General features: G+C 41.3%; 2 protein-coding genes across 2 annotated transcripts; both read left to right on the plus strand.

Annotated features, from left to right (window-relative positions):
- On the plus strand, nt 1–930 carry LOC109554260 (olfactory receptor 8A1). Its single transcript, XM_019954578.2, has one exon. It carries the CDS (start codon nt 1–3, stop codon nt 928–930), a length of 930 nt encoding a protein of 309 aa, XP_019810137.2.
- Nucleotides 931–8,781: 7,851 nt separating this feature from the next.
- LOC139180680 (olfactory receptor 8A1-like) lies at nt 8,782–15,734 on the plus strand. The gene is made up of 2 exons (XM_070782796.1): nt 8,782–8,795; nt 14,801–15,734. Exons 1-2 carry the CDS (start codon nt 8,782–8,784, stop codon nt 15,732–15,734), a joined length of 948 nt encoding a protein of 315 aa, XP_070638897.1.
- Nucleotides 15,735–15,979: the final 245 nt, after the last annotated feature.

The raw sequence follows: 15,979 nt of genomic DNA on the forward strand, positions 1-15,979 counted from the left end.
ATGGCTGCAGAAAATCACTCTACAGTGACAGAGTTCATTCTCGGAGGTTTAACAAATCGACCAGAGCTCCAGCTCCCTCTCTTCTTCCTCTTCCTTGGGATCTACTCTGTCACCATGGTAGGGAACCTGGGCATGATAACACTGATTTGTCTGAACGCTCAGCTTCACACCCCCATGTACTACTTCCTCAGCAACCTGTCCTTTGTGGATCTCTGCTACTCCTCTGTCACTACCCCTAAGATGCTGGTGAACTTTGTGTCAGGAAAGAACACCATCTCCTATGCAGGATGCATGGCCCAGCTCTACTTCTTCCTGGTGTTTGTCATTGCTGAATGTTACATGCTTACCGTGATGGCCTATGACCGCTATGTTGCCATCTGCAGACCTTTGCTTTACAACATCATCATGTCTCATCGAGTCTGCTCCCTGCTGGTGGCTGGGGTCTATATCATGGGGCTCATTGGTTCAACCATAGAGACTGGCCTCATGTTGAAACTGCCCTATTGTGAACACCTCATCAGTCATTACTTCTGTGACATCCTTCCCCTCATGAAACTTTCCTGCTCTAGCACCTATGACGTTGAGATGACAGTCTTCTTTTTGGCTGGATTCAACATTGTAGTTACTAGCTTAACAGTCCTAATTTCCTATGCCTTCATCCTGTCCAGTATCCTCTGCATCAGCACCACAGAGGGAAGGTCCAAAGCCTTCAGCACCTGCAGCTCCCACTTTGCAGCTGTGGGGATTTTCTATGGAACAACTGCCTTCATGTACTTGAAACCCTCCACGGCCAGTTCCCTGGCCCAGGAGAACGTGGCCTCCGTGTTCTACACCACAGTGATCCCCATGCTGAACCCCCTGATCTACAGCTTGAGGAATAAGGAGGTAAAGGCTGCCATGCAGAAAACTCTGAGGGAAAAATTGTTTTGATACAAATGTTATTATTCTTTCTCAATTTTAAAAATAGCTTGACTTATCTGGCATGTGTCCCCAAGGGCAGAGGGGTTTTTGGCCATGAGGCATGTGGAATCTTAGCTCCCAACCAGGGGCTGAATGCACACCCACTGCCTTGGAAGGTGACTTCTTAACCACTGTACTACCAGTCACTTCTTTATTTCAAGACTTCAGGCTCTTTGGTCTGTGGATTGAGACTGTTTGACCAGTATCATGTGTGACAAGGAGGACCTTACACAAGTGGCCAAGGGCTTAGAATAGAGCGCAACAGGAGAGGCAGAGTCTGATCTTAAGGAAATGGCTTCCTGTGGAGCCGGGCTCAGCCTGCAGCCCTGTTCTAGGAGTGACCGTGAGCATTCCCTTGTGTTCCCTGGCCTCATCCTTCTGAGTCCATGTCTGTCACTGGTGTCAACATGACCTGTCCCAACCCCAGGGTCTGCTCTTCTGTTCCCTGCTCACTCCCACATCCACCTTTTCTGCCCTTCCTTTCTATGAACCCTCAATTTCCTCCTTGATTGGTTCTCTAAGTCATTCTGGTGGGGCTGGTGAGGGGTGGCCTCACGTCAGCCTTGGGACCCCTGCTCTTTTCTGTGTCCATGCCCAGCCTGTCCATCTGGCCTGCCGTGCTGGTTGTTGTCATGGAGATGATCTATCATGTGATAGCATAGGAGCCCCACCTCCAGGGACTGACCCTTAGGTCAGAGGGCTGACCAGATGCGCTGCACTCTGTATAATTTGGGGCAAGAGAGATGGGGTAATTGGATGGGCTTCTCTTCTTTGTTCATGAACTTGACAGTTTGGCCAAGGGCCAAACTCAGTCCACCCTGAGTGCACAGCACCTCTAGGGGTCACTGTGAAACAATGCCACACTGCCGGGACCCTGCCCCAACAGGAGCCTCAGTCAGCAGGCTGGATGGGACAGGAGGGGTCCTCTTGCCCAGTGTGCCTTGTGTTTGGCTCACATCAGAGTAGCCTAGGATGCTTAACTTCTCCTCCCAATCTTATTTTGAATAATTTCAAGCCTTCAGAAAAGTTGAAAGTGCTTCGAAAGCCCTCTCCCTCAATAATGTGTCTCGTTTGTGTTCTTCTTTTCTTGAACTACTTAGAATTAACTCATTTGTCTTAAAAAAAGTAAGTTGTAGACACAGCACTTCACTTTTCTTGTTGTTTTTTATTTTTAAACTCAAGTATAGTTGATTTTCAATGTTGTGTTAATTTCTGCTGTATGGCAAAGGGATTCAGTTATACATATATGTGCATCCTTTTTAAATATTCTCTTCCATTATGGTTTATCATAGGATATTGCATATAGGTCTCTGTGCTATATAGTAGGACCTTGTTGTTTATCCACTCTCTATATAGAAGCTTACATCTGCTAAGTCTAACCTCCCACTCGATCCCTCCCCCAAAATCCTCTACCTGGGCAACCACAAGTCTGTACTCAGTCCATGAGTCTGTTTCTGTTTCATAGATTCATTTGTCTCATGCAATCTACAGACTCAGTGTGATCCCTATCAAATTACCATTGGCATTTTTCACAGAACTAGAACAAAAAAATTCACAATTCATATGGAAACACAAAAGGCCCTGAATAGGCAAAGCAGTCTTGAGAAAGAAGAATGGAGCTAGAGGAATCAACCTTCCTGACTTCAGATTATACTACAAAGCTACAATCATCAAGACAGTATGGTACTGGCACAAAAACAGAAATATAGACCAATGGAACAAGATAGAAAGCCCAGAAATAAACCCATGCATGCACCTATGGGTATCTTATTTTTGACAAAGGAGATAAGAATATACCATGGGGCAGAGACAGCCTCTTTAGTAAATGGTGCTGGGAAAACTGGACAGCTACATGTAAAAGAATGAAATTAGAACACTTCCTAACACCATACACAAAGATAAACTCAAAATGGATTAAAGACCTAAGTATAAGACCAGAAAGTAAAAACTCTTAGAGGAAAACATAGGCAGAACACTCGATGACATAAAGAAGGATCCTCTATGACCCAACTCCTAGAGTAACAAAAATAAAACAAAAGTAAACAAGTGGGACCTGATTAAACTTAAAAGCTTTTGCACAGCAAAGGAAACTATAAGCAAGCTGAAAAGACAACCCTCAGAATGACAGAGTAATAGCAAATGAAACAACTGACAAAGGATTAATTTCCAAAATATACAAGTAGTTCATACAACTCAATAAGAGAAACGCAAATAACCCAATCAAAATGTGGGGGAAAACCTAAACAGACATTTGTCCAAAGAAGACGTACAGACAGTAAACAAACACATGAAAAGATGCTCAACATTGCCCATTATTCAGTTCAGTTCAGTTCAGTCTCTCAGTCGTGTCCAATTCTTTGCGACCCCGTGAATCACAGCACACCAGGCCTCCCTGTCCATCACCAACTCCTGGAGTTTACCCAAACTCGTGTCCATCGACTCGGTGATGCCATCCAACCATCTCATCTTCTGTCGTCCCCTTCTTCTGCCCCCAATCCCTCCCAGCATCAGGGTCTTTTCCAATGAGTCAACTCTTCGCATGAGGTGGCCAAAGTACTAGAGTTTCAGCTTCAACATCAGGCCTTGCAATGAACACCCAGGACTGACCTCCTTTAGGATGGACTGGTTGGATCTCCTTGCAGTCCAAGGGACTCTCAAGAGTCTTCTCCAGCACCACAGTTCAAAAGCATCAATTCTTCAGCACTCAGCTTTCTTCACAGTCCAACTCTCACATCCATACATGACTACTGGAAAAATCATAGCCTTGATTAGATAGACCTTTGTTGGCAAAGTAATGTCTCTGCTTTTGAATATGCTATCTAGGTTGGTCATAACTTTCCTTCCAAGGAGTAAGCATCTTTTAATTTCATGGCTGCAGTCACCATCTGCAGTGGTGTTGGAGCCCAGAAAAATAAAGTCTGACACTGTTTCCACTGTTTCCCCATCTATTTCCCATGAAGTGATGGGACCAGATGCCATGATCTTCGTTTTCTGAATGTTGAGCTTTAAGCCAACTTTTTCACTCTCCTCTTTCACTTTCATCAAGAGGCTTTTTAGTTCCTCTTCACTTTCTGCCATAAAGGTGGTGTCATCTGCATTATCTGAGGTGATTGATATTTCTCCCGGCAATCTTGATTCCAGCTTGTGCTTCTTCCAGTCCAGTGTTTCTCAGGATGTACTCTGCATATAAGTTAAATAAGCAGGGTGACAATATACAGCCTTGATGTACTCATTTTCCTATCTGGAACCAGTCTGTTGTTCCATGTCCAGTTCTAACTGTTGCTTCCTGACCTGCATATAGGTTTCTCAAGAGGCAGGTCAGGTGGTCTGGTATTCCCATCTCTTTCAGAATTCTCCACAGTTTATTGTGATCCACACAGTCAAAGGCCTTGGCATAGTCAATAAAACAGAAATAAATGTTTTTCTGGAACTCTCCTGCTTTTTTGATGATCTAGCAGATGTTGGCAATTTGATCTCTGGTTCCTCTGCCTTTTCTAAAACCAGCTTCAACATCTGGAAGTTCACAGTTCACGTACTACTGAAGCCTGGCTTGGAATATTTTGAGCATTACTTTACTAGCATGTGAGATGAGTGCAGTTGTGCAGTAGTTTGAACATTCTTTGGCATTGCCTTTCTTTGGGATTGGAATGAAAACTGACCTTTTCCAGTCCTGTGACCACTGCTGAGTTTTCCAAATTTGCTGGCATATTGAGTGCAGCACTTTCACAGCATTATCTTTCAGGATTTGAAATAGCTCAACTGGAATTCCATCACCTTGTTTGTAGTGATGCTTTCTAAGGCCCACTTGACTTCACATTCCAGGATGTCTAGCTCTAGCTGAGTGATCATAGCATTGTGATTATCTGGGTCATGAAGATCTTTTTTGCACAGTTCTTCTGTGTATTCTTGCCCTCTCTTAAAACTACAATGAGATATCACCTCACACCAGTCAGAATGGCCATCATCAAAAAATCTACAAACAATCAGTGCTGGAGAGGGTGTGGAGAAAAGGGAATGTTCCTGCACTGTTGGTGGGAATGTAAATTGATAAGCCACTGTGGAGATTTCTTAAAAAACTAGGAATAATATCGTCATATGACCCAACAATCCCACTCTTAGGCATATACCCTGAGGAAACCAAAATTGAAAGAGACACATGAATCCATTTGTTCATTGCAGGACTATTTACAATAGCTAGAACATGGAAGCAACCTAGATGTCCATCGACAGATGAATGGATAAAGAAGTTGTTGTACATATACACAATGGAATATTACTCAGTCATAAAAAGGAATGCATTTGAGTCCGTTTTGATGAGACAGATGAACCTAGAACCTATTATACAGAGTGAAGTAAGTCAGAAAGAGAAAGACAAATATCGTATTCTAAAGCATATATATGGAATCTAGAAAAATGCTACTGAAGTATTTATTTGCAGGCAGCAGTGGAGAAACAGACATAGAGGATAGACTTATGGACATGGGGAGAGGGGAGGAGAGGGTGAGATGTATGGAAAGAGTAACATGGAAACTTACATTACCATATGTAAAATAGACAGCCAACGGGAATTTGCTGTATGTCTCAGGATACTCAAACAGGGCCTCTGTAAAAATCTAGAGGGGTGGGATGGGAGGGAGATGAGAGGGAGGTTCAAAAGGGAGGGGATATATGTATACCTATGGCTGATTCATATTGAGGTTTGACAGAAAACAACAAAATTCCATAAAGCAATATCCTTCAATAAAAAAAATAAGTAAATCAAAAAAATAGCTTGTTTTGAATTCCAGAGGGAAGGCCTCAAAATTCTTGCCACCTGGGGTAGGATACAGTCCCTTCTCTGCATGGCTGGGTGACTTCTCCTGCCTCCTTCCTTCCTCCTTCCTGTCCTCTCTCTTCTCTCGTCTCTGTTTAAAACTAGCTGATTTCATCTTCCTTTTCCTTGTTTCAGAAGCCTTTTCTCTATTCTGAGTCCTTTAGTAAACTCTACTAACTAAATTGTAATTTAATATACTTTTTTAAGTTTCACAGACTCACAGATAGAGAAAAAAGAGTGATTACTTGGGGTGGTGGGGGAGAAGAGAGCCAGGGGATTAAGCATACAACCACTATGCATAAAATAAATAAGCATGACCACTACTATATAGTTACTTTAAACGGAGTCACCTATAAAAATTCTGTCCATGTGAAACAAATATAATTTTGTAAATCAATGACACTTCAATAAATAAATTAAACCTTATCAGTGAATTTGAGAGTCATTCAGTGTTTAATTTTCTTCTATGTAGAAAATATTTCTCAACCCACTTCCTAGATTTTTGCACTTGGGAGAGAGGTGAATCTGACCGTCATCAAGAAGTGATTCCCAGAGTCTGTCATCTCGACGTCCTCTTTTCCACTCCTCCCTACTTATTCTTACCCAGGCACTTCTACCTGATCCTTTTATGTGAATTTCTTAGTCACAGTAATAATAATGCCAGCTACTACCATGTTTTGGGGCACTCACTCTGAGCCACACAACACATAAATTCTTCATATGCCTTCTTTTAATTACTATTCGCAACAGTTAGGTACCATGTCTTATGTTTCCTTCACTGGCAGGCAGGTCCTTTACCGCGAGCGCCACCTGGGAAGGCCTCACTGCTGTATACTTATCTTCAGACTAATAATATTGTACACATTATGTACATCATTTGTATGTTGATTATACTACAATAAAATGGGTCTCTTTAAAAAAAAAAAAAAAGACTGCATCTTAACACTCAAAATCAATCAATAATCACAGAATGTGAGATCATATATACATTTTGCAAATAAAAGAAATGTGGCTAAGTCACAAGTCCAAAGTGTGTGATCTCCACTTTATCCCTAAACTCACGCAACCACTGACTCACTTTCTATAGCACTTGATTAGTTTTCCCTGATCACAGTACACAACGGTGTCTGATATGTTTTGCCCAGCACAATGCTTTTGAGGTCTTTCATATTGTTGTGTGTATCAATAATATATTTCTTTTTCATTAGTAGTAATCCATTGCTGGTATAGAGGCAATAATTGTTTCACACCTGTTGAAGGACAGTTGGTTGTTTCCACTTTGAGTTACTGTGAATAAAGGCTATATAAGCATTCATGTACAGAACTCTTTCTGAACCTATGTTTTCAATCTCAGTTCAGTTCAGTTCAGTCGCTCAGTCATGTCTGACTCTTTGAGACCCCATGAATCACAGCACGCCAGGCCTCCCTGTCCATCACCAACTCCCGGAGTTCACTCGGACTCACGTCCATCGAGTTGGTGATGCCATCCAGCCATCTCATCCTCTGTCGTCCCCTTCTCCTCCTGCCCCCAATCCCTCCCAGCATCGGGGTCTTTTCCAATGAGTCAACTCTTCGCATGAGGTGGCCGAAGTACTGGAGTTTCAGCTTTAGCATCATTCCTTCCAAAGAAATCCGAGGGCTGGTCTCCTTCAGAATGGACTGGTTGGATCTCCTTGCAGTCCAAGGGACTCTCAAGAGTCTTCTCCAACACCACAGTTCAAAAACATCAATTCTTCAGCACTCAGCTTTCTTCACAGTCCAACTCTCACATCCATATATGACCACTGGAAAAACCATAGCCTTGACTAGACGAACCTTTGTTGGCAAAGTAATGTCTCTGCTTTTGAATATGCTATCTAGGTTGGTCATAACTTTTCTTCCAAGGAGTAAGTGTCTTTTAATTTCATGGCTGCAGTCACCATCTACAGTGATTTTGAAGTCCAAAAAAATAAAGCCTGACACTGTTTCCACTGTTTCCCAATCTACTTGCCATGAAGTGGTGGGACCAGATGTCATGATCTTCATTTTCTGAATGTTGAGTTTTAAGCCAACTTTTTCACTCTGCTCTTTCACCTTTGTATCTAAGAATTCTTTGGCCATAGGCAAGTTTAAAAGAAACTACCAAACAATCCTATAAAGAGGTTGTTTAATTTTATTTTCTATTATCACTGTATAAGAAGTTCGCTTGCTCTCCATTCTCAACAAAATGATGTTGTCACATTTTCAAGCGTTAGCACCCCTAGTGGGTACATAGTGAAAGTGTTAGTCACTCAGTTGGGTCTGGCTCTTTGCAACCCATGCAGTGTAGCCAGGCTTCTCTACCCATGGGATTCTCCAGGCAAGAAAATGTTAAGCTATATAAGGAAAACAATTGCAATGGACTGAAACACACATAAAATATGGTTAAATTAGGAAGAATATAAAGATACTAAAGAAAACAACTAGCTTTCTTTGTTAGATAATAAGAAACTAAACTATTATTTTGAAAATTAGAAAATGAAGGTGAGGTAAACACTTCTATATGAACTGTGGTGATGGATACACAATCTGTGCATGTGATAAAATTGCTTTGAGGTTAGTTTACATACACACAAATGAGTATAAATAAATATGGGGAAATCTGAAGAAGATCAATCGACATGTGGGGCTTCCCTGGTGACTCAGGGGGAAAAGAATCTTCCTGCAATGTGGAAGATGAGGGCTCGATCCCTGGGTCAGGAAGATCCCCGGAGAAGGGAATGGCTACCCACATCAGTATTCTTGCTTGGCAAATTCCAAGGACATCCTGGGTGTGATATTGTATTATAATTCTGCAGATTGTTCCCATTGGGGAAACTGCTCAAGGGTACACAGGATCTCTCTCTATTATTTCTTGTATCCCTATGTGAATCTACAATTAACTCAAAAGAAAAGGTTTAAAAATCTTCACTAGCAGCATTTTCACAGATAATATATTGCTGAATGTAGTCTTGAAAAGGGCACATTCTTATCAGCATATTTCCTTATGAATGAGAATATACAAGTGAAGAATTCTTACAAATCTACCTTCTTATGCCCTCAACCTCCTCCCATTCTACACAGTCAATCTGGAGGTCCAACATCAAGGTGACAAATTTAGCACTCTTTATGAATTAACATTCCTTTAGTGAAATTACACAGTTTTATTAAAACAGTCAACTCTATTCTTTAAATCCTTTCAAATAAGCCTTTTAATCATAGTTGATTATGCGTGATCGTGAATAACTAGTGAAGAGGAACAACCATAATGACAGTGACTGACGTTGTTGATAATAATAACCGCGGGGGTTGTGGGGCTGGTGGCGCTGCTTGTAATGATGATACTGTGGATGGTGATGGACTCATTGATGCTAAATTACTTGAAAGGAGGCATTAGACTGTAGTTTCTCAAACAGCAAGTTGACTTCCCCAATAAAAGGAAAATTAACACACTTGGGACCCAAGAACATAATTCACAGCACAAGTGTAAATCAAAACTCTAATTGTCCTTTGCAAAGGGCCCAGTCTCTGAAGTGACTGCCTCCCAGGAGAAGTTCTGCTCATATACATATAAACACACCCACACATCTCCCAACCTCATGGACCCTTTTTTCATGATGGGGCTGGCCCCTTTGAGTAACTTTAGGATTAGATGTAAATCTATACGGTCCTCTCATCTCCTGACATTGATTTCCTAACTGTCAAAATCGAGGCATTTCCAAATACTTCCAGGAGACTGTGTACAACTGTACATTGGCAGAAGTATTTAATTACAATTTAAACAATTCTATGATGGCAAGAACCGCTACAATATTGTAAAGTAATTAGCTTCCAATTAAAATAAAGGAATTAATTTTATAAAAAACAATTCTATGAGAAAAATATTTCTTTCATCACCTCTTGTGTCTGATGCAAGCTATCTCCAACCCTGTGTTTACCTTCATCTCCGGGTGGTTTTTCTTTGTGTGCTGTGTTCTTGTGGGCAGCAATCCTGAGCCTCTGATGGTCTGGTAGAACTGGAGGTAGGAACTGTAGTGACTGATATCAAATATGGGGTAATGTTTTCCTATTTTATATTGTTAGATGATTGTGGGAATCAATAATTAAGTCAATGCTGTCTAGGATTTTCCCATCTGCACCTCACTAAGCAAATACTGTTCACTCTGTACGGCCCTGTGATTTCTGGCAATGGTGTATTCTAGGTGGATTGTCTATGTTTCTTAAGTTTTAAGAGGTGGAATTTGAGTAGAAGGGAATTTGTAAGATTTTTTAATCTATTGTTGCTCCCTGCAAGAATTTTTTTCTTTTTTACAATTAACAGAAATAATACTCAAAAAATCTTAGTTACCTCTGATAGTAATTATTATAAAGTTAGCAATTTAACCATCACTAATTTAACATGTAGTGTTTATACTGCAATTCAGATTTTCTCATCTTCATACTATTAATATAATCAAGAATTTTTACACCTAGAAAAAGAAATATAGTGCTAAAGTTACTATTATTATAGGAATGAGACAATGCATTATAAAATTATAAAGTGATACATTAAAAAAGGTTACAAAAATTATTTAAAATACATATATGCTTATACACATATAGATACGTACACAAAAGTGAAATGACATGCTTAGTCATGTTGGACTCTTTGGGACCCTGCGGACTGTAGCCCACCAGGCTCCTCTGTCCATGGGATTCTCCAGGCAAGAATGTTGGAGTCAGTTGCCATGCCCATCTCCAGGGGATCTTCCCAACCCAGGGATGGAACACAGGGTCTCCTGCATTGCAAGCAGATACTTTACCATCTGAGCCACCAGGGAAGCCTAGATACATACTCTTTTGATGTTCAGAAGGCAATGGCACCCCACTCCAGTACTAAGTACGCTAAGAGTTGGACACGACTGGGTGACTTCACTTTCACTTTTCACTTTCATACATTGGAGAAGGAAATGGAAACCCACTCCAGTGTTCTTGCCTGGAGAATCCCAGGGATGGGGGAGCGTGGTGGGCTGCCATCTATGGGGTTGCACAGAGTCAGACATGACTGAAGCGACTTAGCAGCAGCAGCAGCTCCAAGTTGTGCTGACTCTTTGTGATCCCATGGACTTCAGCATTCCAGGCCTCACTGTCCCTCATCATCTCCCAAAGTTTGCTCAAGTCCATGTCCATTGAATCGGTGATGTATATATGCACTGAAGCATTGAAAAAAACCTAAAAAATCATGATGACTATTGCTTGTCTCCAAGGAGCCAGAAGGGCATTTTGTTTGCTTATTTGTATCCCTGATTTTCTGCAACACACATATACTGGTTTGGTAAGTTTTCTTTTTTATTTCTTAAATTAATTAATTAGGTTTTTGTTTTTTTTTTTTCTGCACTGGGTCTTTGGAGTTGCACAAAGGCTTCCTCTAACTGCAGCAAGTGAGGGCTACTCTCTAGTTGCTGTGCACGGGCTTCTCTTGACAGTGGCTGATCTTGTTGCAAAGCACGGGATCTAGGGCACAGGCTTCAGTAGCTGCAGAACTCATGCTTAAGTAGTTGTGGCGCACGGGCTTAGTTGCTCTGTGACATGTGGGATCTTCCCAGACCAGGGATCAAACTCATGTCACCTGCACTGGAAGACACATTCTTAACCACTGGACCACCAGGGAAGTCCTGCTAATTTTTCTTTAATGCATCTGAAATTGGCCATAAAATCTATCATCTTTGTCTAAAAATTCAATAAGTTAACTTCATTAAATAATAACAAAGTGCTACAAAAAAGATAACCTAGAATAAGGTAACATAGTTTAGAGGACAAATAACAAACTGGTAGACAGAAGTCCTAAGGTTTAGTTAGACCAAGTTCCGTGTCTTCCTAGTTTTATGCCTTTTGGTAACTTATTTAAATTTTAGATTCATGTTGATGTATGGCAAAACCAATACAATATTGTAACGTAATTAACTTCCAATAAAAATAAATAAATAAATTTTAAAACTTCTGTTTCCTAGAGAAGAGGAAAATAATATAGCTTTCCCCTTTTTATATGCTATGCACAATGTAAGACATCAAGGATAAAACACATTCAACCACAACATTGCTTAGACCTCTAGGTGCGTTGATTTGTAAGGCTACACACTTCGGCCAAGGGAAGAGTTCATGATTAGAAGAAAGCAGTTTCAGTTCCAAGTTCTTCATAATTAGAAAGTCTCTGGAAAGTCACTTAGTGTTTGGCACTTCAGTTTTCTCCATATAAACATGTGAATGAAAATTCTACTCTAAACACATTTCTCCTCATATGCGAAACATTTCAGAGGAGTTAATGAGAATGACTTTTGAAGAGCAGTATACAAAAGTTAGTAACTGTGTAAGTAACCAATTAAAATAGTGCAAATTTAAGACTTTAACTTAAAGAATACCTGTCAGAGAAGGGATATCTATAGGTATCATATCCAGCAATGATGATCCGTGCTTCTTAGGACATCTTAGGACTTAAGCACTTTGTCATTAGGGAGATGATGGTTTGATATCATAATCAAAATGAAAATAAGAACAATAATAAAAGTAGCTGGTGAGCATTTACTCTGGAATGTCCTATATGTCAGGGTCCAGGCTTCACCAGAGATGAATTAATTAGAACCTCTCTGGCTGAAACATAGATATCGACACTTTTTAAATGTTGCAGGTGATTATAATGTACAGCCAATGTTGAGAACCATTGCCTTAGGAACTGAGGCCAGTGAAAAACTAAGAAAACATTCCAGACATCTACTGACAGCTCACATTTGTATAGGAAATGACATCTTGAAAAAAAAATTCTAACTGCATAATCCCATATTATTTTTACAACCAGCTTAGAAATTGTTATCACTCATCTCTTCATCTTCCAGACACAGAAATTGACTTGAAACTCAATAATACTATTGTAACTACCATATCCCCCTGACACTTCATCAATCTGAGATAGGTTAGTGGATGTTCACATTCAGTCAATATCTAGGACTTGCATAAATGATAGAAGAATTTCATTTCTGAAACAAAGTGTATCTCCAATATTAACTCTACTGCTTATTACCTACAGGATTGAGATTCGCAAACTTGAACCTTCTTCAGCCTCATCTGGAGACAGTGTGATACACAGATCACTGGGCCCCATCCCAGAGTTCCTGACTTGGTAGGTCTGGGGTGAGGCCTGAGAATCTGCATCTCTAATATCTTCAAGTGATGCCAGTGATGTTGGTCCAGGAATGCACTATTTGATTTGTTTTGAATTCCAGACATGGAGTTCAGAGAATGGAGAGAATAGTGTGGTCTGGAGTGCTTAGAAAGAATCCATGGAGGACCTACAGACTTTTGAAAAAGAAATGGATTTGGTTGGTCTTTTAGGAATCATAGAGTAATTTTTCTTAAGCTGGCAGGATTATTAAGATCTGGTTCAATCATTCTGTTTATAGATAGGGAAACCGAGCCCCGAGAGGCAAAGGACATGTCCAAAGGTACACAGCTAGTGTATGCCAAAAACGTCTGGAATTCAGATACTTTTATTGTTAGGTCAATTCTTTTTCCTCTATACAGTGATTTTGGCTTGTATGGAATAGAAATTAGGATAATTAGGCCTAATTGAATCCACAGGTTTGTATGAGAGATCCATGGGAAATATGAACTGAATAAGGTGAAGACCAGATCCTGGCGGATCTTGAGCATTATCTTGAAGACTTTAAATTCAGAACAACAGGGAGTCATACGAAATGCTTCAAGTCTTGTTCCGTCTTTTCTCACCAATGAAGGTGATGTAGGTATGGAGGTATGGAGAATAGATTGGAGTTGAGGAAGGAAGTGGAACTTGAGTCTGGAAGACCTTGTAGCAGTCCAGATGTTAGTGCAGTTAGGGGCCTAGTTGCATTTGAGTTTGCGTTTAGAAATTTGTAGAGGGTTTTGAAGATGACACGCAATTCTTTGGTAAGATTCTGGTACCCAGAATTCTTAGTGAGAGCTTGGGAGTAAAAAGCCTGGAGAACTAGTCTTTTACCTTAACTCTGTATATGGTTGTAAATGACATTTTAGTATCTAAGTGATGATTCCTCTTAAGGAAGCCAAGCCTGGAAAGTAGAAGATAACATTATACTAGTGTGAAAATAGTGATGGAGGGAGGGGAAAGGGCAGAAGGAGCAGATGGACAATGAATGGGATCAGCTTCCAAGGGAGGGCCTGGACATCTCTGTCAGAGGAGCTATGTTGAAGCTAGGGAGTCAAGCCACCAGGGACTGCAGCCTCACACTGTCATTTTAGGACTCAAGAGGCCAATGGAAATAAGATCTGCCTGCTGGACCCACAAATGCTTTGGGTGGATGGACTGTGCTAAAGCCCAGGCCCATACATGTATCCACATAGATTTTCAGCCAGGGCTGATGAGAACAGATAGAATAGTCCTTACCAGGCCAGTGAATTGGCACCGGGTATGATACTTAAAAATTTTTTCCATCCTCGGGAATCTTTTTCCATCTCTAAGGAAAAACTTTAAAAGTCAGCAAGAAAGTGAGAACACAGACCTTCAAATAATATCTCATACTGGATCTGAGAGTTTGGGTTGCAGAAAAAAATCTGGTCCTAGAGTATTCAACAAATACTTACTGAGCAGGACCTGTTAAACACCAAATGCTATGCTAAGTGTTGGACCTTAATCTTTTCATCATATTGCATCAAATGTTGTTGATACAGAATATTAATATTTGGTTCTATTTTGCATTAAGTTCTTTAAGCTCCATGGGGATTCTTCAGGCAAGAATACTGGAGTGGATTGCCAGACCCACTGTGCTAGGCTAGTTGAGAACCATGAAAATGACAGCAGCTCCAGATCTTGCCCCCTTTGGGCTCATCTTTGAAATACTCAGGGTCTTGTCTTCCTCCCAAAACAAACAGCAGGATGAGGGAATATTCATCAGGAAAGATCAGGATCGCACAGCTGGCCCAGAGTCTCAAAACTAGCTTCACCAAGCAGTGCAAGAAGCAGCCTTTCATGCAGTTGTTCTCTCATCACACAGGTCCCCCAAGGAGAATGGTTGCAGAAAATCACTCTACAGTGACAGAGTTCATTCTCGGAGGTTTAACAAGTCAACCAGAGCTCCAGCTCCCCCTCTTCTTCCTCTTCCTTGGGATCTATTCCATCACCATGGTAGGGAACCTGGGCATGATAACCCTGATTTGTCTGAACGCTCAGCTTCACACCCCCATGTACTATTTCCTCAGCAACCTGTCCTTTGTGGATCTCTGCTACTCCTCTGTCACTACCCCTAAGATGCTGGTGAACTTTGTCTCAGGGAAGAACACCATCTCCTATGCAGGGTGCATGGCCCAGCTCTACTTCTTCATTGTGTTTGTTGTTGCTGAGTGTTACATGCTGACAGTGATGGCCTATGACCGCTACGTTGCCACCTGCAGACCTTTGCTTTACAACATCATCATGTCTCATCGAGTCTGCTCCCTGCTGGTGGCTGGGGTCTATATCATGGGGCTCATTGGCTCAACCATAGAGACTGGCCTCATGTTGAAACTGCCCTATTGTGAACACCTCATCAGTCATTACTTCTGTGACATCCTCCCCCTCATGAAACTTTCCTGCTTTAGCACCTATGACATTGAGATGACAGTCTTCTTTTTGGCTGGATTCAACTTCGTAGTTACTAGCTTAACAGTCTTAATTTCCTATGCCTTCATCCTGTCCAGTATCCTCCGCATCAGCACCACAGAGGGAAGGTCCAAAGCCTTCAATACATGCAGCTCCCACTTTGCAGCCATGGGGATTTTCTATGGAACGACCGCCTTCATGTACTTGAAACCCTCCACGGCCAGTTCCCTGGCCCAGGAGAACGTGGCCTCCGTGTTCTACACCACAGTGATCCCCATGCTGAACCCCCTGATCTACAGCTTGAGGAATAAGGAGGTAAAGGCTGCCATGCACAAAACTCTGAGGGGAAAATTGCTTTGATGCAAATGTCATAATTCTTGCTCCAATTTAAAAATAAGTTGTTATAGACTTTTGGACTCTGTGGGAGAAGGCGAGCGTGGGATGATTTGAGAGAATAGCATTGAAACATGTATATTACCATATGTGAAATAGATTGCCAGTCCAGGTTCAATGCATGAGACAGGGTGCTCAGGGCTGGTGCACTGGGATAACCCTGAGGGATGGGATGGGGAGGAAGGTGGGAGGGGGCTTCAGGATAGGAAACA

This window comes from Bos indicus, chromosome 29 (assembly GCF_029378745.1).
Source record: "Bos indicus isolate NIAB-ARS_2022 breed Sahiwal x Tharparkar chromosome 29, NIAB-ARS_B.indTharparkar_mat_pri_1.0, whole genome shotgun sequence".
Lineage (NCBI taxonomy): Eukaryota > Metazoa > Chordata > Mammalia > Artiodactyla > Bovidae > Bos > Bos indicus.